The sequence below is a fragment of the Xenopus tropicalis genome, chromosome 8 (assembly GCF_000004195.4).
Source record: "Xenopus tropicalis strain Nigerian chromosome 8, UCB_Xtro_10.0, whole genome shotgun sequence".
Lineage (NCBI taxonomy): Eukaryota > Metazoa > Chordata > Amphibia > Anura > Pipidae > Xenopus > Xenopus tropicalis.
Genome location: NC_030684.2, coordinates 80,857,080 through 80,884,679, shown reverse-complemented (window position 1 = coordinate 80,884,679; position 27,600 = coordinate 80,857,080). Strand labels below are relative to the sequence as shown.

General features: G+C 40.2%; 1 protein-coding gene across 5 annotated transcripts; it reads right to left on the bottom strand.

Annotated features, from left to right (window-relative positions):
* Positions 1-2,118: 2,118 nt before the first annotated feature.
* On the bottom strand, positions 2,119-27,243 carry acp7 (acid phosphatase 7, tartrate resistant (putative)). 5 transcript variants are annotated; one of them, NM_001203257.2, is given in 15 exon segments: positions 2,119-3,670; positions 5,384-5,459; positions 5,853-5,990; positions 8,450-8,521; positions 12,527-12,594; positions 14,106-14,163; positions 14,451-14,564; positions 14,780-14,894; positions 14,982-15,044; positions 16,028-16,125; positions 16,329-16,354; positions 16,796-16,978; positions 21,052-21,255; positions 21,899-22,031; positions 27,139-27,222. In NM_001203257.2, coding segments are annotated over 13 exon segments (1,293 nt in total). In that variant the 5' UTR covers positions 22,005-22,031; positions 27,139-27,222; the 3' UTR covers positions 2,119-3,670; positions 5,384-5,411.
* Between the last annotated feature and the right edge of the window lie 357 nt (positions 27,244-27,600).

Sequence of the window (27,600 nt, the reverse complement as noted above, 5' to 3'; positions counted from 1 at the left end):
GACAAAAAGCCACCCTCAACCTTGATTGAGACCATACCATATAGTTTTAGGTCATGGGGGAAGACAAATGGATGCACCTGCCTTATACGAGAGCTTGTAATGTTATGGTATTACTGTGCAGTTTGGGTGCAAAGGATATGTGTATGAAGTAGCCCTATGTGGCCTTATAGCCTACAGGAGGCTCTGTTTGCTAGGGCACCTTTTTTTATTCAACAAAAATGTGCTCCAAGCCAGGAATTCAAAAATAAGTACCTGCTTTGAGGCAACATCCAAGGGGTTGGAGAGCAACATGTTGCTCCTGAGCCACTGGTTTGGGATCACTGATGTAGACAGGAATATTCTAAACAAGCAAGTAAGATGAAAATACTTTTTATGGAGCAATGTACTCCATAATGTACTTCCCAAAAACTTTGAAGGAAAACTATAACCCAGAACAATGTAGGTCTGTTGCATGTTGTATAAAACTCACCCGTAAATCCCTACTTCATCTAAATAAACCAGACTCATAAAAATATACTTAGTAGTATGTGCCATTGGGTACTCCTAAATAGAAAATTGCCATTTAAGTACTAAGGGCTGTGCTCTGGGATCCTATGATTCATGGTGCACGCAAACAAACCAAAGACACATATGTTAGGACACATCAGCCAATTAATGGAAAAAGTTCTGCCTTTTACTCCCATGCTTCCTTCTGTCACAGTTACAACCTGAATTATTTTCTGTCAGGTGATCTCTGAGGGAGCGCACAGACCATCACAAAGTGTATGTCATACATATTTTTATACTTTACTGTAGTTTCTTTTGTTCTCTGTTTTGCTGTTTACTATCAAAAACATGAAATACAGTACAGTGTTCTCAATATTATAACAAATAATACTCTTAATTATAATAAATGATTGTAAAACCTTGTAACAGAACAGTTATTACAGATGAAAGGGCTAATTGTGGGCCCTCCTGCCCTGGTAGACCTTGGACAAATGTCCAATTTGCTCATTTTTTATAGCATTCCTGCAAGGTGGGTAATTATATGCTCATAGATGTAATTTTGTTTTTGCCATTAGTGACATTTGATGTAGGCCTAAGGCATTTGGCAGACTGTCCTCTTGGGCATGATTAACATACCTTCAAAACTTTTTTAGGAACTTGTGGGCTGAGGGCAAAGATCCCATTGTTGAACCCTTGCAGCCCCTGTCACAAGTAAATCATTAGCAGAAATATCCTCACACTACTTAACGCACACACACATTTGTAATGTTTATGGTGGAGAGGATTGTACCTGTTTGTATTGGGCTTTTCTGTTAAATAATCCATGTGTAGTATTTTCTTTTCAGAATTCAATCTCCAGTCTCTTTATGCTGGGTTCCTAGGTTTAATTCCAGCCAGAGAACCATTTGATTTTGTGTTGACTAACCAGGGTGACTAACTGGGATGCCATAAAAACTCCTAAGCAAATGCCCCTTTTGTCATTGTCCTGATTACTCATGCATACTGGGCTGCTTTAATGGACTTACTTGGCCCAGTTGATGATGTAGATCAGTGTTCCACAACCAGTGGCTTGTGAGAAACATGCTCACCGACCCTTTGGATATCACTCCCTGTGGCCTTAAAGCAGGTGTTTAATTTTGAATTTCTGGTAAGGAGGCAAGTTTTGGTTGCATTTCAGGGGATGTCTTATATGTTTGTTCTTCTTATGCTTTTCTCTCTCTTTTTTTTTTTTTTTTGTTTCATTACTACTATCTTCATTTTTATACATAGTTGATTATTTTGTTTCTCTGGTTATCATTGTTTTAAATAGCAATATCTGAATAAAAAATATTTTAACCCCTTCTGTCTGATGAACAGAAGTTTAGGCATTGTACAAATTCTAAATTTGTATTTTAACACCATTTTCTTTCTTTAAAATACTCCTACGAATTACTACATCAGTGTCACAGAAACACTAAACTAGGCCAGCAGTATTGATGAGCCCTAGAAAGAAATACTTGATCTACTAATAGTGTTATGCATACAAAACAACAAGAAACAGAACAGTGAAATGTAATATACTGTACATCTGTAATAACCTTGGACTGTAATATCTTTGTTTTTGTTTTTACATTAAGAACACGTTTTTAATCTGAATTAGTTTTTTTATATTTCAAAAAAATAACAGAAACTCAATGAGTAAAAACAAATGACAAATGTTAGGTTATATACAGTATATAAGAATATATTTATTGTGGTGCAATATGTTTAGAGCAGCATTTCCAGTTATCCACTGAAATCAGGGGTAGCAAACAAAGAACAATGTTTTACAATTGCATATATCTCATGTATATGTAAGAGCAATATCTGTGACCAGTGCCCCACATACAGTACTTTAAATAAGAATGAGAGGAAACCCCTTTCCTAATAAGCAATATTTTGCTTCTCATGTTTACATTCTATAGGAACTAGTATGTAGCTGGGAGCAAAACAGTGTATACAACCCAGGTATGGATGTGATTTTCTGAGTCCTTTGTATTATGGGACAGATAATGACAGAAGACCACGTTAACAGAAGTTCCTTTCCCTCTCACCTCCAGTGGTTATTTAATCCAGAAAAAGGGCCCTGGTGCCAAAGCCAGTGCTATTACTAGCGAAGAGCACTAAAATGACATTACAGGGAAAATATGTAAATAAAGGCATTAATTCACATTAGGTTGCCTGACCATTGGGCAGACTGGTTAGCCTTTGACCTCTGTCTAGGTTCTAATAAAACAGTGGGTTTTCAGATGCAGCTCTAAAATGTTGCTTATTATCTATTAAAACTAGCTTTTGATTAGCCATGAAAACATGTTTTTTTTTTTTAAAAAGTGGGTAAACATTAGGTTATAGATTTTTTTCATGGAAACATTAAAATGAAAACATGACTTTCCCTGTCATTCTGTTGTGATTTAGTAAGAAACGGCAGTCATATATTATAGGGTACCCTTGTGCCTTATAGAGAGCTGTGCACAGTACATTGAGCTTAATAGCACTACACTGTTAAAGTGATTTCGTATGTCACTTTTGTGTTTTTGAATCTTGCACTGAGCCCACTATTAGTAAATTAAGGGTTTGTGCACTGCATCTGTGAGCACTTTTTAATGGAGGCCAAGTTACATGCATAGACTGTATCTCAAAGGTTCACCAGTAGCATTCAAGATTAGCTGTACTCGGGCATCAAAACCCACCAAATGTTGGACATTTTATGCAAACAGATGGATGAAGAAGATGGGAAGAAATCACAATCACCTTGAGGTAAGATGCTCATTGCTCTTGCATAGGATGTAATTTGTGCATGAGGATGTAATTTGCTTACTATGGGGCAATAACACTTCTAAATGTGTGTGTCTGTGAGTACAGAATTGCTGAAATGGCTTTTATCCTGCATGGTTGGCACTCAAGTGTAAAGGGGGTCCTGCTTTCCAGGACAAAAATAAAGTTTCTTAAAAGTTGCAGTTGCATACAGCATTCTTTTTTTTGTAATTTTATTTGAACCAGTGATTAAATGCTTCTTATCTTTGATGAAGAATTCTACCGTGACTGCATTAGCACAGCAATCCTACTTGCCATTGATGGGAAAATTGAAACCATTTGAGAAAATAAAATAAATAAAGTTTATTTGACACAAGCTCCGTGGCTTCTGAACTTGCCAAGACTCAGACCCCTGAAAAAAGAAATGACAGGGTTTATATAGCTTTTACGTGGGAATGTTATGCAAAGGAATACTTTAGTGAAAGGGAGACATCTTTAATGAGTAAAAAGGAGTTACGTGTGAGAGAGCATAGAAAGATCACTCCACAGCACAGGAATACAAAGAACTGCTCTTACAGCCAAACAGGTGGCTCTGCCCTCAAGGCAAGGGTAGTAGTGACCAAAGCTTGAGAACAGAAACCATCCAAATCGGGGTTTTGCATACCCAAAATTTTGTTCTGTAGCACCATATGGGCAGTGGCCCATGGGGAGATTAGTCGCCCCTCAACAAATCTTCGTTACCGTGGGCGACTAATCTCCCCGCAATGCCCTCTCACTGGAAAGAATGTAAATCGCCGGTGGGATGGCATACACAGCGCTACGATTTCTTTAAGGAAACTTTGGGCGACTTCAGGAAAACGTAGTGACCTGTATGCCATCCCACCGGCAATCTACATTCTTGCCGGTGGGATGGCATTGCGGGGAGAGTAGTTGCCTGCGTTAACGAGCATTTGTCGCAGGGCGACTGATCTCCCAGTGTGCCACTGCCCTAAAGAGTTTGCAATTGATTTAGCAACCTAGTTAATATGGCAACTTTTTTGTGCAGAACTGACCATAAATGTTTTGGGTGCACAATAAGCATATATCAAATGTCTGTTTAAGAGATGATAAATAGAAGGTAAATGCTTCTTAAAGAGATACTGACAACAGAAATGAAACCTTTTTTACATCTGTCATACATTGTCTTTGCATGCTATTTATAATTTTGCTATAAAAGTATTTGTGCAAGCTTTTACATTCCCTATCTGATCCCCCGTGTTCCTCTCTGAGGGGGCTGCCATATTTGTCCAGCAGTAGAGATGTAGCGAACTGTTCGCCGGCGAACTAATTCGCGCGAACATCGGGTGTTCGCGTTCGCGGCAATTCGCGGACTTTTGCCGATGTTCGCCGCGTTTTTTCGCCTTGGTTTTTCCGCCGCGTTTTTTCGCTTCATTTTATCGCCTATGCATATACATAGGAATAGCTTGCGGGTTTTTTTTGGCGTTTTTTTTACAAAGTATTTTTCAGAGAAGTTTTTGCCCTTGATCCCCCTCCTGCATGCCACTGTCCAGGTTGTGGCACCCTTTAAAGAACTTTAAAATCAGTTTTCTGGCCAGAAATGGCTTTTCTAGGTTTTAAAGTTCGCCTTCCCATTGAAGTCTATGGGGTTCGCAAAGTTCGCGAATATTCGCGAGTTTTGGCGAAAGTCCGCGAACGGGTTCGCGAACATTTTCGGCGATGTTCGCTACATCACTATCCAGCAGTAGGCCGTTAGCATTAGAAGCTATAACTGACTGCTGAGAAGGGACAGTCAGGCTGGCAAAACAGTCAGGTTTTGGGATTTCAAGTAACAATTACTTACAAAAGCAGCCATATCAGCAAAATATGATCAACACGACCTATAGGTAACTTTTTATGTAGATTCATATTTTAAAAAGTTGTTTTTTTGTGTCAGTATCACTTTAAGATCATTCAGTTTACAAGCAAATTTAGCTTTAGTATTCCATTAAATATTAATAAAATTGATGTTTGCCAATGCATTTACAGGGAAATTGTTCAGCTGGAATGAGCTCATATGACCTGGGGTTATTCAAGTAAAATTAACTCACAAATGTACAGTGTCTAAAATTACTTTGTGTGTGGATACCTGCTGAAGATTTTCAGGAAGATGAGTCTTAGCGCTTGTCCTTTATCAGCCAAAAATCATCCACTATCTCTCCATTCTAAAAGGGAAAACAGACAGACACACACGTATAACACACAAGTACAATTGCTGGGCACAGACATCAGTATAACATATAAACACTATCACTAACACACAAAGGAAGTAACAGTAATTGTACACACATGTACATATCTAAATGAATTGGACACATACAGCAAGGGGCTGATTTATCAAAATGCGAGGCTAGAGCTCACCACAGACAAATTCACCCACTTTCTTTTCATTCCTATGGGAAGTGTATTTATCAGTGGGTAAAAGTTAGCGATCACCCATTGATAAATACACTTCGAAAATTCTCATAGTATAAAAATAGAGAGTGGGTGATTTTTCTGCGGTGAGCTCTACTTTCACATTTTGATAAAATTGCCCCAAATGTGTAGAAAACAGGCACCTGATCATCTGAGACTTGCTGGAGGTGTATGTGTGTCTTGTTAGCAATATGGATCCGTGTATAACCATAGTCTTCAATTCTAAGCGCACTCCATTCTCGGTGAAGTGGGAAGAAAGGGTCTAGTCTTTCATTGCATCCCTAAAGGGAACATAAATAAGAACAATAATATAAAGCAGTGCTGTCCAACTTCTGTTGTACCGAGGGCCGGAATTTTTCCGACCTACGTGGTGGAGGGCCGATAATGGAAGCCAGTTTTGACCACTCCCCTTTTTAAAACCGCACCCACTTGAAACCACACCCATGTTATCACATGACCATACCCATATTAATGGTTGTAGTACAGCAAAAACCTGCCACACTCTGCCTTCCCTACCATGCCTGCGTGCCATACTCTGCCTTCCCTACCCTGCCTTTGTGTGTGCCATACTCTGCCTTCCCTACCCTGCCTTTGTGTGTGCCATACTCTGCCTTCCCTACCCTGCCTGTGTGTGCCATAATCTGCCTGCCCTACCCTGCCTGCGTGCCATACTTTCACTGTGTGTGCCATTCTTGGCTGGTTTGTGCCATACTTGGCCTGTGTGTGCCATACTCTGCCTGCCCTACCCTGCCTGTGTGCCATACTCTGCCTTCCCTACCCTGCCTGCGTGTGCCATACTTTCACTGTGTGTGCCATTCTTGGCTGGTTTGTGCCAAACTTGGCCTGTGTGTGCCATACTCTGCCTGCCCTACTCTGCCTGTGTGTGCCATACTCTGCCTTCCCTACCCTGCCTGTGTGTGCCATACTCTGCTTGCCCTATGCTGCCTGTGTATATGGCACACACAGGCAGCCTACAGTGACACAATGCTGGGACTGCTCCTACAGTCTGCACAATAACTATATATTAAAAAACATTTTAATTGCAGTACCACCTCAGTATATGTTCTTTTTGTAGTGTGCAGGGTTTATTTGTGGGTTTCTACTGCTCCTGAGGTGTGAACAGGGGAACAATGGGGGTGATTACAGCCTGAGACTGAGGTGTGAACACTGCAGGGGTTGAACAATGCAGGTATTAAAAGGTGTGAAAAACACAGGGGATTACATATTTAAACAATACAGCCTGATTACAGCCTGAATCTGAGGTGAGAACCATGCAGGGGGGGCAGTTAATCACAGTACTGATACCATTTAAAGCTTACACAAGAGTAAGCCATCAAAGCAGCCAGACAGGTGGGGGGCCACACAGAGGGGGGTCGCGGGCCGCATGCGGCCCGCGGGCCGCCAGTTGGACAGCACTGATATAAAGTATGCTAACAGTGCATTGGAAAAGAACTACAATCAACTGCAATCAGTTAATAACAATCAATGAGAGTTATCATCACAATGCTCTATTTTTCCTGAAGGTACTATCACATTTCCAGGAAATAGGATTTACTCAAACAACTTGTAACATTGCTCATAGCTTGCTATGGTATTCAATACCTCAGACAAAGCAATGTAAATTTAATAACATTTACAAATCAGTAGCACTTTTTAATCAATTTAAAAAAATTTTGGCACAGAATGAATGCATTAAGGTGGTTATACACGTTAAGATCCGTTCAAACGAGCGGATTTTATTCCTATATGTCCACCTAAGTTGGGTGATATCAGGCTAATTCGATCACTTGGCCCTAGGGCCAAATGGGTATGTGGGCCTTCGGACCGCATCAACGAGCCAATGTGGCCCACGATCCAACAGGTAAATCAAACATGCCCAACTGAGATCTGCCCTATCAACTTCTCTTTTTTTAAAATAAAAGAATAGCATAAATAATAGTATTTATAGTAATGTGATTAGGTATGTTTTGAAGGGGGATACAAAGGGGAATGGCCAATATTATTTCTATGGTTTGGAAAACACAACATAGGAGTCATTTATGACAGAGTGCAACCCTTTTTGCTCATTCAGGCAGCACTTCTTATCATGGTCTGGCTGTTGGCTGCACCTTAAATATAAAAAAAATCCAACATGAGGTGCAAACTGCAGTGCCGGGGGTGCAGGGCAGTCCTTTCAGGCGGTAAGGACAGGGCCTAATTGTGGCCCTGTGTGACACTCAAATTAGGGGGAGGGAGAGAGGGTTACCTACGTGCCTCCCCCACTGGTTCCATATGAATACAATGCTGATGAACACAGGCCGCTCTGTCTGTATTCACTGGGCCGGCCATAATTCTGCAACAGCCACATGATAAGGTAGTCACAAAAGACGGGTGTACTTTGCACATTGCCTTGAAGGTCATAAATGACCACTAATGTCTGTCCTCAGTTTTTGTTCCTAGTTTCAGTGTCAAAATCTAGTAACCATACACTAAAGCAAAGAAAAGGGGAAAAAAACAACTAAGCTAAAGCAAACTGATAGTTTTGAGGGAAATTGTGCACAAGTAGAGTACATCATTGATCCACTTCTTTTAGAATAATAATATTTATACACTGTGATATATTCATTTCCTCAGGGAAATGTATGCATACTAGTTACACTTACACAGGCACATGTAAGCTGATATTTAGTTTCAGCATTAATATGGCAGGATTTTTGACAAGTATGAACAGGCTGGCCTATAAACATACCAACACACTCACCGCAGATCCTGTAATGATATGAACAGGTGCTAGAGGATTAGTATATGGAGATTCAGAAGATCCTTTATATACCTGAAAGCACAGGAGAGCTTACTAAAACATCTCTGCAAATTAAATCCTTTGCATTATGTTCTTGTTGGTTCTTATGGCACAAATTCCTTAAGGCTGCACACTGCAGGGCGTGATTTCTTTTATACAGTCTAATATTTAATTTCATTTTAAATAGCAGCTTTTTATGTCTTTGGCGCACAAAAAACTCCTTGCCTACTAATTTTTCCTAGTCTAATAATAAGGGGGTCAATAGAATCCATTCTGACACTGTTTTAAGTATAATAACAGCAGAGAAGATTCCCAAAACCACATATAGGGCTGATTTACGCAGCTGCAAGGTCTTACTAAAATGAATGCAATTGTTGTGTGTATTGACTCTGTCCATTAAAGGTGCTTGTATCCAAACACACTGCTTGTTCCTGTATATTTGCTTCAAATAACATTGCGCCCACCCTCTCTATCCCAATGAATCATGCAAGTGTGCCTGTTGACGCATGGGGATGCAAAGGAACTCCAGAGCTACTGCCACCCTGAACTGTGGATATCATATGCCAAAAAAGACACTACACACAATGACAACTGAGCCTAATTGCATCACAATTTTATTAGAACATATATAAAATGCAATTGCAGCAGGCACAAATTTGCACACAGATATTGTGCAGAATTTGAGAAAGAACACATTATGGGTAATAAACATGGTGAATTGCATCTGAATTGTTAGTTTGCATGCTGCTACTGTTAAAAACCTTTTTGTGCCTGAAAGCATCACAACTCTTAGGGGCAGATTTATTAAAATGTGAGATTAGAGCTCACCACAGAAGAATCCATGCACTTTCTATTAATTCCTAAGGGATTTTTAGAAGAATTTTTATCACACATTATATATGTCCTAAAAATCCCAAAGGAATGAATAGAAAGTAGTTGATATTTTTTGTGATGACCTCTAACATTTTATATATTTGCCCCTAAAAGTAATGCTGATGCCCCATAATTTCAGGGCCCTGTATATGGAATACGAGTTTTGTCTTCTAAGGGGATTTTCTAAGGGAATTATTTAATTATTTTTATAATGTGTTTTAAAATAAATTGTGGTATGTACCACAATTAATACTAGTTCTAAGTTGCATGAATGAATGAATTACTTCAGTCCTGGCAGTGCCCCTCCAACCCATCCCCTGAGCAACTACAACTAGGCCTAATGGTAATCTGCCACTAGTTGCATGTAGTTGTGCACAGAAAGCAAAGTACAGGGTAAACTAATTCAAAGGAAGCCCTGGAATTAACATGTGCCTTGGGGAGGTAATACTTCTGGGCAGTGTTGGACTGGCCAACAGGGATACAGGAAAATTCCCAGTGGGCCCAGGTGTCAGTGGGCCCTCCTGCTTTTAGACATTTGGCCTAATTCAAGGTCATTACTTATTTTTCTATGGGAACAAAGCAACTAAATGTATAGAAAAATAGATTTTAGTATGTAAACTAGGAAAATATAGAGACTGAGTAAGAAGTGGATGAAAAGTAGTTTGGAGAGTGGGCCCACGGTCTAAGGCATGGGCGTCCACAGAAGGGGGCAAGAGGGGGCACTTGCCCCCCCCTGGAAAAGTAGCAAAAAAAACAAAAACCTTACTCCGTTTCTGCACTTTCCCCTCAAGCCCGTTTTTGCTGTGCTCCGATTGGATCTTTCTTCTTGTGGATTCACCAATCAGAGCACAGCTTCCTTGACAGACAGTAAAATTGACCAATCAGAGCACAGATGCACACAGGGATCGGGAGATTTTGCAAACTGGAAACAGAAATAAAGACTGAAAAGATGAATCTGCAGCTGTAACTTTACCTGAGAACCAACTCTCAACTTTTGCTGCAGTTTTCATCCCACAGGTACTATACACAGGTACTATACAGTTCTAAAGAATCACTAGCTGACATTAAATTGTTTAATTTATAATCTATCCCCTACCCTAACACATGGAGGGTAAGTTAACTCTTTCCCTCTGAAAAAGCTCATTGTGTGTTTATATATGTGTTGTTGTTTTTTGCACTTACTATTTTTTTTTTTTTTTTTTCATTGTTTTGTTCATTTATAGTAAGTTACAGTGGGGCCAATGTTGTGTATCCGTGCCAGTGTTATAGTGCCAGGGCCTGAATATCTGCCATCAGTACCCACTGCTCCTCATGGCATATAATGTGCTGGTTTTGTAACTACGGACTGTGTCTCACTGTATATAATGGGGAGTCAGTACCCACTGCCTTTCTTGCTATAAAACTAACATAAACACATCTAAAGGGGTGGTTCACTTTTAAGTTAACCTTTAGTATGTTATAAAATGGCCTATTCCTAGCAACTTTGCAATTGGTCTTCCTAATTAATTTTTTTGAATAATTTGCCTTTCTCTTCTGCCTCTATACAGATTTCAAATGGGGGCCAAAAAATATTGCTCTGCGAGGCTACAATTTTATTATTATTATAATTTTGTATTACTTATTTTTCCAAGTAGGCCCCTTAACTATTCATATTCCCATCTCTTGTTTAAATCACTACCTGGTTGCTAGGGTAAATAAGACCCTAGCAACCAGATAGCTGCTGAAATACCAAATGGAGAGCTGCTGAACAAAAAGCTAAATAACTGAAAAACCATTAAAAATAAAAGTGAATTCGAATGCGAACTACCCCTTTAAGCTAACTGATCCCAAACACAAATGTTTGCAGATCCCCTAACAGAAGTGCGCGTATGCATACTTTTACTACTAATACTAAACATTTTAGGGTAAAAAAAAAAAGCACCCCCACCCACACTTTTGTACAGTATCCCTGGGAGTCAGTGGGAACGGCAAGAGGTAGTTGGGAGGTTAACTTTTTACGTCAGCAGTGAATCCACTAAGTGTCACATTAGCTATAGGTCAGTCTGTGTATGGGCCATATTTAGCCTCCCCTAGTATCATCCTGCAAAAAAAAAAAAAAATATATATATATTTATCTGTTGCAGGATGATGCTAGCTTACTTGCCCCCCCTTGGAAAATTTTCTGCGGACGCCCATGGTCTAAGGTTTTCTGGTGGGCCTCTGTCATCCCAGTCCGACACTGCTTCTGGGGGTCCCTTAACAATGCAGACATTAACCTGAGCCTGCATTAGTAAACTGATTATAGGCACTTTTTTTTTTGCACTGCGCTGGTTTCTGCACCCAATGTACTGTACTGGACATACATTGGTAAATGATCCCTAAAGTGATTAAATACTAACAACGCTAAATATAAAGTTAACATTGTACAGGTATAGTCAATATGCAATCTATACTCAGGTATTTAAACTATACAGTATATAGCCACAGTATAGCACAGACTTAGGGGCTGATTTACTAACCCACGAACGGGTCGAAATGAGTCCGATTGCGTTTTTTTCGTAAAGATCGGTATTTTGCGATTTTTTCGCATTTTTTGCGATTTTTTCGGCGTCTTTACGAATTTTTCGTTACCAATACGATTTTTGCGTAAAAACGCGAGTTTTTCGTAGCCATTACGAAAGTTGCGTAAAATCTTGCGATTTTTCGTAGCGTTAAAACTTGCGCAAAAAGTTTCGCTTTTTTCGTAGCGTTAAAACTTATGCGAAACTTCGCACCTTTTAAGTTTTAACGCTACGAAAAAGGCGCAACTTTTCGCGTAAGTTTTAACGCTATGGAAAAATCGCAAGATTTTACGCAACTTTCGTAAAGGCTACGAAAAACTCGCGTTTTTACGCAAAAATCGTATTGGTAACGAAAAAATCGTAAAGACGCCGAAAAAATCGCAAAAAATACGAAAAAATCGCAAAATACCGATCTTTACGAAAAAAACGCATTCGGACTCATTTCGACCCGTTCGTGGGTTAGTAAATCAGCCCCTAAATCGTATTGGTAACGAAAAATTCGTAAAGACGCCGAAAAAATCGCAAAACATACGAAAAAGTCGCAAAATGTTCGTTTTCCAATTCGGGTCGGATTCGTGGGTTAGTAAATCAGCCCCTAAGTAGACCTTGTTTTATGCATACTCACTGTATAGTTATAGACAGGCCATAGACGTTCATAGGAATGTTCATGGGCCCAGATCTCCAAATCTACACCTAAAAGGATAAATGTATAGCTAATATTCTAGTTTTTAGAGGTAATATTAATAAGTGTCCAATAAAAGAACAAGTTATCATGGCTAAAATCAAATGCATTAAATACATCGCAACACTCTCTAGATTACTTATTTAGCTTTTAGTTGAATGTCACGAATTTAAAACAAAGAACATTCTAAAGCACCCTCCAGTTTTTTTTCCCAGAAGTAGAAAAAATCAGTAGCATGGATCAACGAAATACATAAGTAGCATTTTTGTATTTGCTAATATTTCTTAAAGGGATGGTTCGCCTTTAAGTAAACTTTTATTATGTTATAGAGTGTCCCATTCCTAGCAACTCAGCAATTGGTCTTCATTATTTATTTTTTATAGTTTCTAATTACTTGCCTTTCCCTTCTGACTCTTTCCAGCTTTTAAATAGGTGTCACTGACCCCAGCAGCTAAAAACTATTGCTCTGTGAGGCTACAATTTTATTGTTACTGTTACTTTTAATTACTTATATTTTTATTTATGCCCTCCTCTATTTATATTTCCAACTTATGTTCAAACAATGGCCTGGTTGCTAGGGTAAATCACACCATAGCAACCACATAGCTGCTAAAATACCAAAGTGGAGAGCTGCTAAGCAAAACTCTAAACAACTGGAAAACCATAACAAATTAAAAATGAAGACTAATTGCAACTTGCCTTAGAATACCAATGTCTACATCATTCTAAAAGTTAATTTAAAGGTAAACTACCCCTTTATGCTTTTTTTTAGATTATCTATTGTGTATGATTTAAAAAAAATCCCCTTTTTATGGCTACAGATTAAATGTCATTTTTTCTTACATGGAACATGTCAGTATTGAACAGGTTCACACGTTTGCCTCACGCTGCTACAGACTCATTCACCGAGTTTGTATGCAATTTTCTAAATCCTTAATGTTGCATCGCACATATACATCTATTGATGTCAATATGAGCAGCACACTTGCATCCAAATAATCAGACATACACGTCATTCTAGCGCCAAACACCATAAATGACGCAACCGAACTTGAAAATGTTTCAGCACAGCTGTGTCCTATTTACAGCGAAGTGTGTCAGACAACGCCCCCTCATAACCACAACGGTGCTGGAATTCTGGGAAAGAATGCTACATTATGGGGAAAAACATTGCAATTGTGCTCATAATTGCACTTTGCTCACAGCACTTGAGGTCGTAAATAACCTCTGTAGTGTATTTGTCATACTGCATGTTTGGAGAGGTGGATTGTATTTAATTGAGGACGTCATACAAATAGGCCTGTGGAGTTCTTGAACATACTAAAGGCCATATAAATCCTTTAGAGTGCCAGGTCTGGCTCAAAAGCCTACAGTTAGACAGTCCTGTCAACTGGGAACCATAAGGGAATAGCCAGAAAACTAGAAAAGAATATGTTTCTAGAAAAGATGTTGTATTCACAGCCAGCACCACATCTTATTTTGATTTGAGTCTACATTTTGCAGCTGAAATAGTGTGAAATACCATATTTATAGAACAAATCTTCCAGCCCATACTGTCCTCCAAATATTCCTGTGCGAACCTAAACAAGTGAGAAAACATCTTCATTCAGAGGTTGCACATTTTTCAATTAAAATCCCTGACCCCTGGTGTCAGATGTAGTTAGGTTATCACTGAATTGTTGGACCTATTAATCCAACTCATTTCATGCTACTTCTATGTTTCTTCTTCTATGTTTGTTTACCCTCTATTCCATCACAACTTTTCTATAACCCAAAGTTTCAAGCATGCTTATTTCTATTTGTTTCTACCCAGATAACCTGACTCCTGATTATTTCCTCTAATATCATTTGTATTCCTTGTGCTCACCACAGTATCATGCTGAAGACAATCATCTTTGTCAAAATTCGAGCAGTACATTGGACGGTGACCCATTGTAATAATCCATGGGCGCTCTAATCTGTTAGAAGGTTTGTTGGCCTCCTGTTTAAAGCAGTAAGGCAATTAAAACATACTTATGTTTAAGTAGCTCTGTGTTGTTTTCATAGAAAAAAAAGATATACACTTATAATACAGTATATGGTAAAAAAGGGTTAAGGAACTAATGATCAAGTACAGCAGTTTATAATTTCATTTTGGACACTCTGGGGACTTCCAACAGTAATCATTAATATAAATTGAACATTGTTGTAGCTGACCTCAAGGTCCTTCTGCAGCCATCGATACTGCTCAGCCAACAATTCTTTTCCATAATTAATGAAGAAATATACTTCGGTGGACAGAGAAATGATATGAGCAGGGCCTAAATTCCAACTGCAGAGAAATTAACAAATGCTACTAAATTATTTTATATTATATTAATTATGACTAATTCATTTTAAGATCTGGATATCAGCTTACCTATACCAAAGCCCCTCTGTGGTGCCTGGCATTGAAAAACGGTTCCGATAATTGGAAAAGTTACTGGAGGAAATTGAAATGTTTTAGAACATGATGATACAGCAGACTGGCGTCACGGAATATCTTTCCAAGGATAGTGCAAATTCTCTTATAATCATTAAACAGTACAGAGCATATTAGGGGCAATATGTTGATGTAAGATGTCTATGAGAATATGATAAAAGTAACTCCTACTTGCACAATCTTTATATCACATGGAGATCATATCAACTTGGAATCACCTGTACGCAAAATATCTTTTACGGTAAAACTGTGATGCATGACAGAACATTTGATAAACAATATCAGACAAAATCAAAGTGGAGATAGATTTGTCTTATTTTCCACCATATTCACAAACCTCTAGCTTCAATGTGAATTTGTCTTTTAAACCCACAGTTTGCAAATTTGAAATTATATTTTTTTGAATTTAAATAATAGTAATTATACCTTTCAGAGAAGAGATTCCCTGCCACTTTTAAGGGCAAATATGGAAGAACAAATATATTTTTAGCAAAAATTTTAGTTAATTTCTTAACTAATTTCTCAAATGATTAATTCAGCCCCACATGAGTTATATTCATTAGCTGCTATCTCTTGTTAAAGGGGGAGTAAAACTTTCAAGCAATTTTTTTTGTAGTGCATCCTCCATCACTCCTCCCATCCATAGCTGTTACACTAACTGAACTATGGCCCATAGCACATCTAAACCTATCCTGCCACTGAAATAATAGGGTGATGGAGATCTGGGGGCAGGGGGAAAAGTTATAGTGAGTTTTACTCCAATATGTTGGGGGAAAATATGTGAGTCCGAAATTAGGCAGATTTCTTTTTGTGAATTTGGAGATTTACACCAGTTTTTACTTCACAAAATGCTACCTCCCCCAAAGTATCATGCATGCTAGTTATCATATAAACATTAGATACAACAAACATTTTTTTAAACATAGACAGTAAATGAATGGTACAGTTAAAATACTGGAACAGTTAATGCTAAGTAAACTTACTATGCTTCCTCATGATTGCCTGGGCATGTCATGTAGGGTAGGTAGGCTGCAACTGACTCAACCTGGCGCATAAACTTGTCTCCTATTTGAGCATTATCCTGTAATAATCCAAAGGTTGATTAGCACATTCTTTGTATTTTTACATAAAATATGTTACATGGAACTAATGTAATGTAATTGTTTCCAGTGAGTAAGAATTTGCATCAGTTAGAAATGCATGACATAGATAATATTCATACAGTATAATTTATAAAAGAGCGACAACTTAAATAACATAGGGAAACATTGTAATATAGTTTACCTTGTCTAAGTCATAAGCAAAATCTCCTGAAAAAGTTAAAGTAAGGATAGAATTAAAAATAGACCATGCAAAGCAGTGTTTCTCAAAGGTGTTACTTAGCGGACTCAAATTACTCTGGGGACTATTTTATACTGTAAGGAAAAATGTTGCTGTATTAAGGGGGATAGTGGGGACCCATTTTTGTGTCCTGATCCAAATGTTAAGAAATCCTTAATTACTTAGCACAAGGCAATCAGGGAACTTCTACAGTCATCTGACAACTGCCTCTCCATCCTGCAGCTCCTAGACTGTTAATGAAATAGCGAGAAAATTATCAGTTTCTCTAACAAGACTTAACTGATGTTCCTGCGCTTCTATGTATCCTACAACCTGTTCTTCTTAAACTAATTAAAAACCCACACCTCCCACTTCTCATAAAACCACCATCTCACACATTACTCTACCCCCAAATGATCCCATGTGCTTACCAACATGCAAAATTACATCATACATGTCCATCTGTGTTTCCTTCTGCAGCCGTGGCAAGGATTGAGCATTCTCATTCCCCATATCACCAAATACAGCAAGACGAGGTCCCCATGAGGATCCGGTCTGCATGGCACGGAAGTAGAACTGGGGACTCCAGCCAAAATCACTGCCACAATGATACACTGAAACATCATTAAGTACCATGTGACACAAAAGAGAACAACAGATATGCCCAAACACACTCCAGTTTTATAAAGCATTTTATAAGCATTTATATATAAAGTGCTGTTACCCAAGAAAATCAAAAGCTTTCTTATATAAAGAAGGATATTTGTTGCCAAGAAATAGTTTATTTGTAGGCGCTAAATTAATGGATATAAACTTTAAATATTAATAATGTACAGCAGTGCTGTCCAACTTCTGCAGTTCTGAGGGCCGGAATTTCTCTAGCATTCATGGTGAAAGGCCGCTAATGGAAGCCAGTTTTGACCGCTCCCCTTTTTTTAAACTACACCCACTTCAAACCACACCCATTTTATCACAATGGTGGTAGTGCAGCAAAAACCCAAAAGCCGAAAAATGCTTGGCGAGAATACGTCCTGCTACTGTAAATGCATCCTACCTGTGCCTGCACCCGAATGTTGAGATACACTTAGGTGCAGGCACATGTAGCCAAAATACGCATAAAAACGCAAGACTTTGCTTTCTATCACATTTTTATGCGTATTTTGGCTACATGTGCCTGCACCTAAGTGTATCTCAACATTCGGGTGCAGGCACAGGTAGGATGCATTTACAGTAGCGGGCGTATTCTCGGCAAGCCGAAATGTCTGACATCCGCCTTGAATCCATATGCCTCCACCTCCCCTGTGGATAGCACAGCAACCTCCAGCACATAATTACACACCTTAGGGACAATTTAATGGCTATTTCCAACTGCTAACAAACTCCCAGAACAGACCTCTGCCAGGTTCACCTCCTACAGGGAGCATAGGGCAGGCAGAGTATGGCACACACAGGCAGCATAGGGCAGGCAGAGTATGGCACACACAGGCAGCGTAGGGCAGGCAGAGTATGGCACACAGGCAGCACTCTGCCTGCCCTATGCTGCCTGTGTGTGCCATACTCTGCCTGCCCTACCCTGCCTGTGTGTGGCATACTCTGCCTGCCCTATGCTGCCTGTGTGTGCCATACTCTGCCTGCCCTACCCTGCCTGTGTGTGTGTGCCATACTCTACCTGCCCTATGCTGCCTGTGTGTGCCATACTCTACCTGCCCTTAGCTGCCTGTGTGTGTGCCATGCTTTGCCTGCCCTTCCCTGCTTGTGTGTGCCATACACACAAGCAGCATAGACCAGGCAGTACAGGTGAACAATGTGGGTGATTACAGCCTGAGCCTGAGGTGTGAACACTGCAGGGGGTGAACAATGTAGGGATTAAAAGGTGTGAACAACACAGGGGATTACATTTTTAAACAATACAGGGGGGTTACAGCCTGACTCTGAGGTGAGAACCATGCAGGGGGCCAGTACTAATACCATTTAAAGCTAACACAAAGGTAAGCCATCAAAACAGCCAGACAGGTGGGGGGCCACACAGAGGGGGGTCGCGGGCCACCAATTAGACAGCACTGATGTACAGTATTTTCACTTTTAAATGTTAGTGGTCCTTTAAACCAATATTACGAGGAGTCAGTTCTGCTCTAGAACTTTTAATCTTCTCTAATCAGTTGGCTTGCAATATTGTTTCAGGAGTCAAAGCCAGGAAGCTGAGAATGTAAACATGAAATGACCCTTTGAAAAGAAAGGACAAAAAGTATAGGTCCCATATTATCTGATATTCTTAGCAATCATATCCTCACCCTGGCTGTTTGGAGCTCTGTGTTCCCTGGTAGGCCCCCAGTTTCCCCTACCATATTGCAATTATGGTCCATAAGTGACAACTGCCAACTGTCCTTCACAAAACAAATTAGTTGATGGATCAATGAAGGAAAAGATAAAGAGTAATAAATTAGAGGCTACAGTGCATCTGGGAATCCCTGAAATTGTACAACAAAGACTAGTGAATATTGTGTAGATGCAGAATATTTGACAGACGCACTCTGCCAAGCTTCTACCAATCCCCACTCTGTATTCATGCTGAATTGTGGGTATGTGCACTTGCCTTTAAAAGTTGTCTGTCCTAAAAACCCTTTAAAAAAAAAAAAAGTTGTCTGTCCTGATTATGTGCTGTGAACTAAGCTGGACTGGAATCTTTGCTGCCTGCCTCTAACCTTGAACTTGACTACGTTTATTCCTTGCCGATTTTGTACTTCATTAAACATCCCTTCTCTACGGGAGTTCCTATAATTACATGCTCCTGCCACTCCTCCTACGAGCCAGTTCTGTACCAAATCCCAGGAGCTGTTCCTTATGTGGGAAGTGTAGGAGAGGCTACTCAACAATATTACCCCAGAACATTTTCAACTGCTAATCCTCATGGATTATATGTGTACCAAATAGCAGGCATATATTTAGATAAATCCATTATTTTGATTAGAACATAAATTGCCCTTGCTTTTAAATGTAAGTTTAGATGTTTTTACTGCAGGGCAGTGATATCCAAGGTTCCTCCATTGTGCAATTCATTGACATAGGATATGGCAGCACCTAGCTAGAGAGGGGATGATTCCAGCAAACATGGCATCAAACACTAATAATTAGCTCACTCTCCTAATTTCTGGCTGGTAAGTCTAACATCAGAGGTGTAAAGATAGAGGCAGCCAATTCAGAAGCTGCTGGTGGGTACCAGGGGTATGAAGAGCCTGTATGCATTTAGACAGGGTTGGAACTAGAGGTAAGTAGAAGACGTACGTTCTGCCTACCCCAAGTCCCTTCAGTAACTTCCAGTTGCATCCAACTGAGAGACCAGTGGCCACTCACAGTTTTATTATCTTGTGCATGCCCACCTAACCCTCCCCCTCCACCACCCATCACCTTTCTCTCTCTCAAGCTTGACCACACGCACGCAGTGGGGGGGGGGGGGTCGACTTTGTCTTGGGTGCCCTTGCAGCTCAATCTGGCCCTGATACCACTGCTTTATATGCTATATATCATCCTCAACAATGAATTAAATAATTAAATAATTACTTTTTCACCCTGTGTTTTGCGAACAGTGGGGGATTTCTTGGCAATTACATTTTTGGTAGTGAAGTTTTTCACATCAATATTATATATATATAACAAAAGAAATCCACAGAACTGCAGGGACAATATACACCCTTTACTATATGAGCACAATGAGCAGGGCTTTTGTTGAACATACTTTGCCTATTGCTGTAATTAAGGCATATCTATGTTTTTTGTTATTTCTGGCACTAAACAAGACAATGAAACCAGTTTCACTCTAGCACTTTATATCACTTCCTGGTTCTGACCAGCAGAGACAAAACACTAATTGCCAATGCACAGAGAAGCCTTCTGAAAATGAGCTGCTCAAAGGCTGTAGAAAATAGGGGGGGGGGTTTGTTTGTTCAAAGGTAAATAAGGAGCTCTGAACAAACTGCCTTGTTTATAAAGCTGATCCCACAAGGGGCTAATTCTTGGCCTGCAGATAAACAGCCCGGGTGAAGACACAAGGAGCGAATATCAGCACAAAATCTATTCAGTGTGCCTGCACCGGGGCTGACAAAATGACTCCGGGCACAGGAACAGGGGAAGGCTGATGCCAGCGTAGGGGTTGATTCTCAGCCCATGTTTATTTGCAGGCTGAGAATCAGCCCCATGTGGCATTAGCCTAAGAGAATGAGGACATTTAGTGAAAGAAAAAGCAATTTATAAGTTATAAGTATCTTTTTTTTTTTTTTTAAATTAAAACAATAGGCAAAATGCATTTTTAACGAAAGCTCTATATATTGTGCTAAGGTGTTTTTATGTGTATAGTGCCTAAACCTGTGCCAAGTGTGCGTGGACGCATGTCTTTGCTCTCCATAGTGTAGGTTCCCTGAATCTGATATTCTCAGCAATCATATGCTCACCCTGGCTGTTTGGAGCTTTGTGTTACAAAATACTTTGTTACAAATACTTTGGTGCTCCAGGGTCTTTGGTAAAAAATGGCTGCTATAGACTAAGACAAGACGAGTATGTCCAACAGCCAAAAAGCATGAATTTCAGCAGTCAACGCAGTGTTGAATTAAGCTTAGTAATAATGCATCTATATCTGAAAAGTATAAAACATACCGTATAACCGTGATTTTATGTTTCCCCTTACCCTTCTTACCATATCTCTGCGTGGGTGTGAGATTCTTCAGAGTTACCCTATGTATAAACATCTTCCTCTTCATAAATCCTCCATCCACAAACTGGGTGGCATTTCCGTATGCAGAAATATTGAATAACAGTGGCCCAGGCACAGTGCTGTACTTCACAACAGAGGGAGTCGGGGCAAAGGTTGTCCAGGTCACAGTCATTGAAAGGGGGTCACCTTAGCAGAAATGAAGCAACAAAACAAAGCTGACAGATGCAAATGTAATTTCCTATAAGCAGCTCAAGAGCTTTAAGAGCTGACAGGAGCACATTCACTCTTATGTCTGGTACAGCTCCTGCTCTCTGCACCTTAAGGCTGTGCCTTTCAGAGAGCATGTGGCACAAGGCACAGACATGCCATGTATTTAAGTGCAGGGCTCCATGAGTGCCTTGTGAACATGGCACAGGTGAGTGGTTTCCAAGGGGAATTCTATATGCTGCCACTGCCATGGCAAACACAGCTCTCTGGCTACAAAGAATAGAGGCAGAGGGTATACTGTGGCTAAAGATGGCCATACACAGTAAGATCTGCTCATTTGGCGAGGTCGCCAAGTAAGCAGATCTTCTCCCGTTATCCCCACCAAAGGGTGGGTGATATTGGGACCAAACAATCGATTTAGAATGGCAGGTATAGGTGCCGTTGGTTCGGGGAACACATAAAGATACCCATGCGGTCCCTGTTCCGATGGAAAAATCAAAGCTGCCTGATTTCAGGAAAGATGTCAGGCCGGCCCATGGTTCGTGCCCATACATGGCCACCTTAAAAAATTTGTTTTTTTGTGCCAGTATTTTAAATCCTGTTTTCATGTGTACAGGCTTACCTGTGTAGGAAAGATGAACCTGTTCAGGCTGAACCTTATCTAGTACAGCACTTTGCCCCAAAGAGACAGCAACAAGCAACACAGGAAGATACTCCAGCACCAGCATGGTGTCAAAATGGATGACTGTCTCACACTGCAACCAATCAACAAGTAGCAATCAGAACTTCACAGTGTCATCCAATAAAGGTACAATCTAGCTGCGAGCAAAGAACAGAATACTGCTATATACAGCTGTGTGTTTCATTACTCTACATTGTAAGGGAAACTAGACACCTGCCCTGCCTGGTTCTGTCTTAAGTACTAAATAGCAACTGGCAGGAAATTGGATTTAAAGCATCTTATCTGTCTCACTGTATACACAAGGACTGTGGTCACTGCAGACAATACACTATATACAGTACATAGTTTAGTTTTGCTGGTGCTAACCAATTCTGGAAACACTGACTGGATGTCAAAGATCTGACATGGTCCCGCAAAAGTTTATGATCATTTTTTTAGAGGGTACATTTTGAGGAGATTTTCCACATGGATGTCACATATAGAGGGGAATAAAGTACTGGGATATTATGAGCTGCCATAAGGAAGTTGCAGGTTGTTGAAGCACATATTTTCATGTAAATATACTTACAAGTCTGTCATGCAGTACTTAGCCTGTTTACTCTCCTTTCGTATATGAGATACAAGTTACTCTATATGCTTTGTATGTTATGTCTATAAGCACTTGCAACTTGAATTGCACATAACTAAAAGAAGTGTGTGTGTGTGTGCACGCCTCATGTTTCACCCTATTTGACTGTATTGATCATAGTACTGATAGTCCCAGTATGTGCAGGTGGACAAAATGTTAGACTTGAGCTTAAATTGAGCTGATACATACTGGTAAGTTAAAGGAATAATTGTGTAAAAATGAAAGTGGGTACAATAGACTGTGTAAAATAAAAAATGTATTCAGTATAGTTAGTTAGGCAAAAATGTAATCTATAAAGGTTGGCTTGAGCTGATGTCTAACATAATAGCCAGAACTCTACTTCCTCTTTTATAGCTCTATAAGCTGTTAGCAGTCTGTAGCCAATCCGTGACTTGAGGGGGAGCCATATTGGGACATAGCTGTTTGATTAGTTTGCATTTGAATCTGTCCTGCATGCTCACAAACTAACTGAACAATTATGTCACCTAAAAGTCACTGACTAAGAGGTTAGAGAGCGGAAATCAGGAATTAGTGTTCTGGCTATTATGACATCCGCCCACTCCAGCCTTTATAGATTAAATTTTTGCCTAACTAACTATTACAAATATTTTTTTTACCCAGTTTCATTTTTACACCAAACTATTCCTTTAAAGGCATTTCTATAAAACCCTGCTGCTTTTTTTTTCAGTTACAGTATGGTAGACATTTTAAAGTCCTTTAGACCCGTGCTGTCCAACTTCTGTGGTACCGGTACATGGTGGAGGGGCGATAATGGAAGCCAGTTTTGACCACTCCCCTTTTTTAAACCGCACCCACTTCAAACTACACCCATGTTATCACAAGAGCTTTTAAGACCATCCCCACATTACTGGTGGCAACACAGCAAAAACCCAATGGTTGGTGCTCACTGAAGGGATCTCCCCCTTCATTCATATGTGAAAGAATTATATTATGTCATATTAAGACATACACTTAAATCCATATGCCTCCTCCCCTGTGGATAGCACAGCAACCCCCAGCATATAATTACACACCTTAGGGACCATATAATGACTATTTCCAAATGCTAACAAACCCCCAAAACAAACCCCTGCCAGGTTCACCTCCCACAGGCAGCATAGGGCAGGCAGAGTAAGGCACACACAGGCAACATAAGAAAAGGCAGAGAATGGCACACATGGGCAGCATAGGGAAGGCAGAGTATAGCACACACAGGCAGCATAGGGCAGGCAGAATATGTAACACACAGACAGCATAAGGAAAGGCAGAATATGGCACACACAGGAAGCATAGGGAAGGCAGAGTATGGCACACATAGGCAGCATAGGAAAGGCAGAGTATTGCACACACAGGCAGCATAAGGAAAGGCAGAATATGGCACACACAGGCAGCATAGGAAAAGCAGAGTATGGCACACAAGGGCAGCATAGGGAAGGCAGAGTATGGCACACAGGCAGCATAAGGAAAGGCAGAATATGGCACACACAGGCAGCATAGGAAAAGCAGAGTATGGCTAACACAGGCAACATACGAATAGGCAGAGTATGGCACACATGGGCAGCATAGGGAAGGCAGAGTATGGCACACACAGGCAGCATAAGGAAAGGCAGAATATGGCACACACAGGCAGCATAGGGAAGGCAGAGTATGACACACACACAGGCAGCATAGGGAAGGCAGAGTATGACACACACACAGGCAGCATAGGGAAGGCAGAGTATGGCACACAAAGGCAGCATAGGGGAGGCATAGAGCAGGCAGAGTACTGCCATACTCTGCCTGCGTGTGCCATACTCTACCTTCTCTATGCTGCCTGTGTCTGCCATACTCTACCTTCCCTATGCTGCCTGTGTGTGCGCCATACTATGCCTGCCCTACCCTGCCTATGTGTGCCATACTATGCCTGTCCTATGCTGCCTGTGTGTGCCATACTATGCCTACCCTACCTATGTGTGCCATACTCTGTCTGCCCTACCCTGCCTATGTGTGCCATACAGCCTGAATCTAAGGTGTGAGCAATGCAGGGGGCCAGTTAATCTCAGTATTGATACCATTCAAATCTTACACAAGAGTAAGCCATCAAAGCAGCCAGACAGGTGGGGGGCCGCACAGAGGGGGGTTGCTGGCTGCCAGTGGACAGCCCTGCTTTAGACCTTCAGTTATACAGTGGTGTGAAAAACTATTTGCCCTCTTCCTGATTTCTTATTCTTTTGCATGTTTGTCACACATGTTTCTGATCATCAAACACATTTAACTAATAGTCAAAGATAACACAAGTAAACACAAAATGCAGTTTTTAAATGAGGATTTTTATTATTTAGGGAGAAAAAAAATCCAAACCTACATGGCCCTGTGTGAAAAAGTAATTGCCCCCTGAACCTAATAACTGGTTGGGCCACCCTTAGCAGCAATAACTGCAATAGCAATATCAAGCATTTGCGATAACTTGCAACGAGTCTTTTACAGCGCTCTGGAGGAATTTTGGCCCACTCATCTTTGCAGAATTGTTGTAATTCAGCTTTATTTGAGGGTTTTCTAGCATGAACCGCCTTTTTAAGGTCATGCCACAACATCTCAATAGGATTCAGGTCAGGACTTTGACTAGGCCACTCCAAAATCTTCATTTTGTTTTTCTTCAGCCATTCAGAGGTGGATTTGCTGGTGTGTTTTGGGTCATTGTCCTGCTGCAGCACCCAAGATCGCTTCAGCTTGAGTTGACGAACAGATGGCCGGACATTCTCCTTCAGGATTTTTTGGTAGGCAGTAGAATTCATGGTTCCATCTATCACAGCAAGCCTTCCAGGTCCTGAAGCAGCAAAACAACCCCAGACCATCACACTACCACCACCATATTTTACTGTTGGTATGATGTTCTTTTTCTGAAATGCTGTGTTACTTTTACGCCAAATGTAACGGGACACGCACCTTCCAAAAAGTTCAACCTTTGTCTCGTCGGTCCACAAGGTATTTTCCCAAAAGTCTTGGCAATCATTGAGATGTTTTTTAGCAAAATTGAGACGAGCCTTAATGTTCTTTTTGCTTAAAAGTGGTTTGCGCCTTGGAAATCTGCCATGCAGGCCGTTTTTGCCCAGTCTCTTTCTTATGGTGGAGTCATGAACACTGACCTTAATTGAGGCAAGTCAGGCCTGCAGTTCTTTACATGTTGTCCTGGGGTCTTTTGTGGCCTCTCGGATGAGTTGTCTCTGCACTCTTGGGGTAATTTTGGTCGGCCGGCCACTCCTGGGAAGGTTCACCACTGTTCCATGTTTTTGCCATTTGTGGATAATGGCTCTCACTGTGGTTCGCTGGAGTCCCAAAGCTTTAGAAATGGCTTAATAACCTTTACCAGACTGATAGATCTCAATTACTTTTGTTCTCATTTGTTCCTCAATTTCTTTGGATCTTGGCATGATGTCTAGCTTTTGAGGTGCTTTTGGTCTACTTCTCTGTGTCAGGTAGCTCCTATTTAAGTGATTTCTTGATTGAAACAGGTGTGGCCTGGGGGTGACTACAGAAATTGAACTCAGGTGTGATAAACCACAGTTATTTTTTAACAAGGGGGGCAATCACTTTTTCACACAGGGCCATGTAGATTTGGAGTTTTTTTTCTCCCTTAATAACGTAAACCTTCATTTAAAAACTGCATTTTGTGTTCAATTATGTTATTTTTGACTAATAGTTAACGGTTTTTGATGAGCAGAAACATTTAAGTGTGACAAACATGCAAAAGAATGAGAAATCAGGAAGGGGGCAAATAGTTTTTCACACCACTGTATCTGTAGTAATAAGTTAAAATCAACTATTTAGATATACATGACCTCAATGAATGAGAACCTTCACAGAAAGCTTCAATTATAATTTTTCACATTGGATTAAATCTTAAACAGTATAGTTCCCTGGGGAAGGGTTGGCTACCCCTTTTTGGTCAGCTGTATAATAAAAGTAATTTTCAAATTAAACATGAAGCCTTAATTCCTTTTTTTTTTATTAACACACCCTTACCAGTAATAAAAGCATTTGCCAATCCCACCTCTATAATTTAGGAATAGGGGCAGGGCAGACCATTACTTTCACTTTCCACTCCTCACCATCTAACTGTGTAGCCAGTGCATAGGCATGAGTATCTGGTCCTTCACTCTATCACATAAACAAGATTTTGGCATGATGCAAAGCTTGCCTTAACATTTTCATTAAAATGGTGCCTGCCTGCCTGTCTGCCTGCTTGCTGTGATTGTGTAATTCCAAGACGGAAGGAAACAAGATTTATATTATTTATATAGTGTAAGTGAAGTTTTTCTTGACAAACACAAAAGAAATTTGGAATTCTTTCTTAGGGTGACAGGTCCTCTTTAAGGGGAGATTACTCCCCAGAGAGAAAACTTTATTGCACGGACTTCCTCTCACATTGTTAGACTTTTCTATTGTGCCAATTACTATACAATGAGGTCCAAAGCTTTGTATCCTTCGGAATATATCTTGCTCACACACAAAGTGTATCTGGCTATGCAGTATAAACATGGATATGAACAAACTGGCATTAGGCAGTTCTTACCTCAAACGAGTGTTACTTCATACTTTGACAGATCTTTAGAGAGGAGAGGCTGCAGTCTTAATACAGAACAGTCAGCTGATCCAGCCGGAAGCAGCAATAAAAAAAATAAAAAAAAAACCACAACAGCGAAAAGCATGCATTCTATTTGTGCTCCATAGCTGCCACCTTATGGTTTCAACAGGTAATACAAAATCAACATGAAAGTCACTTTGCGGTCTCCCTAATTTTTGAGCATAAGACACTTTTATCAACATAACATATCAAACATTAATATTCCTTATATGTCAGTGCTCCCAGCAGTCACAGGATCTGCTTGCCCAGCCTTTTACTGACTATTTGCAGTTAGTCATAAGATACCATTGTATTATTCACTTATTGAGGCTAAAATTCCTGTAGCCAAACCCATACTAATGTTACTCCTACAGAAAATCTAAGGTTTACTGGTTATGTGGGTTTACTGAA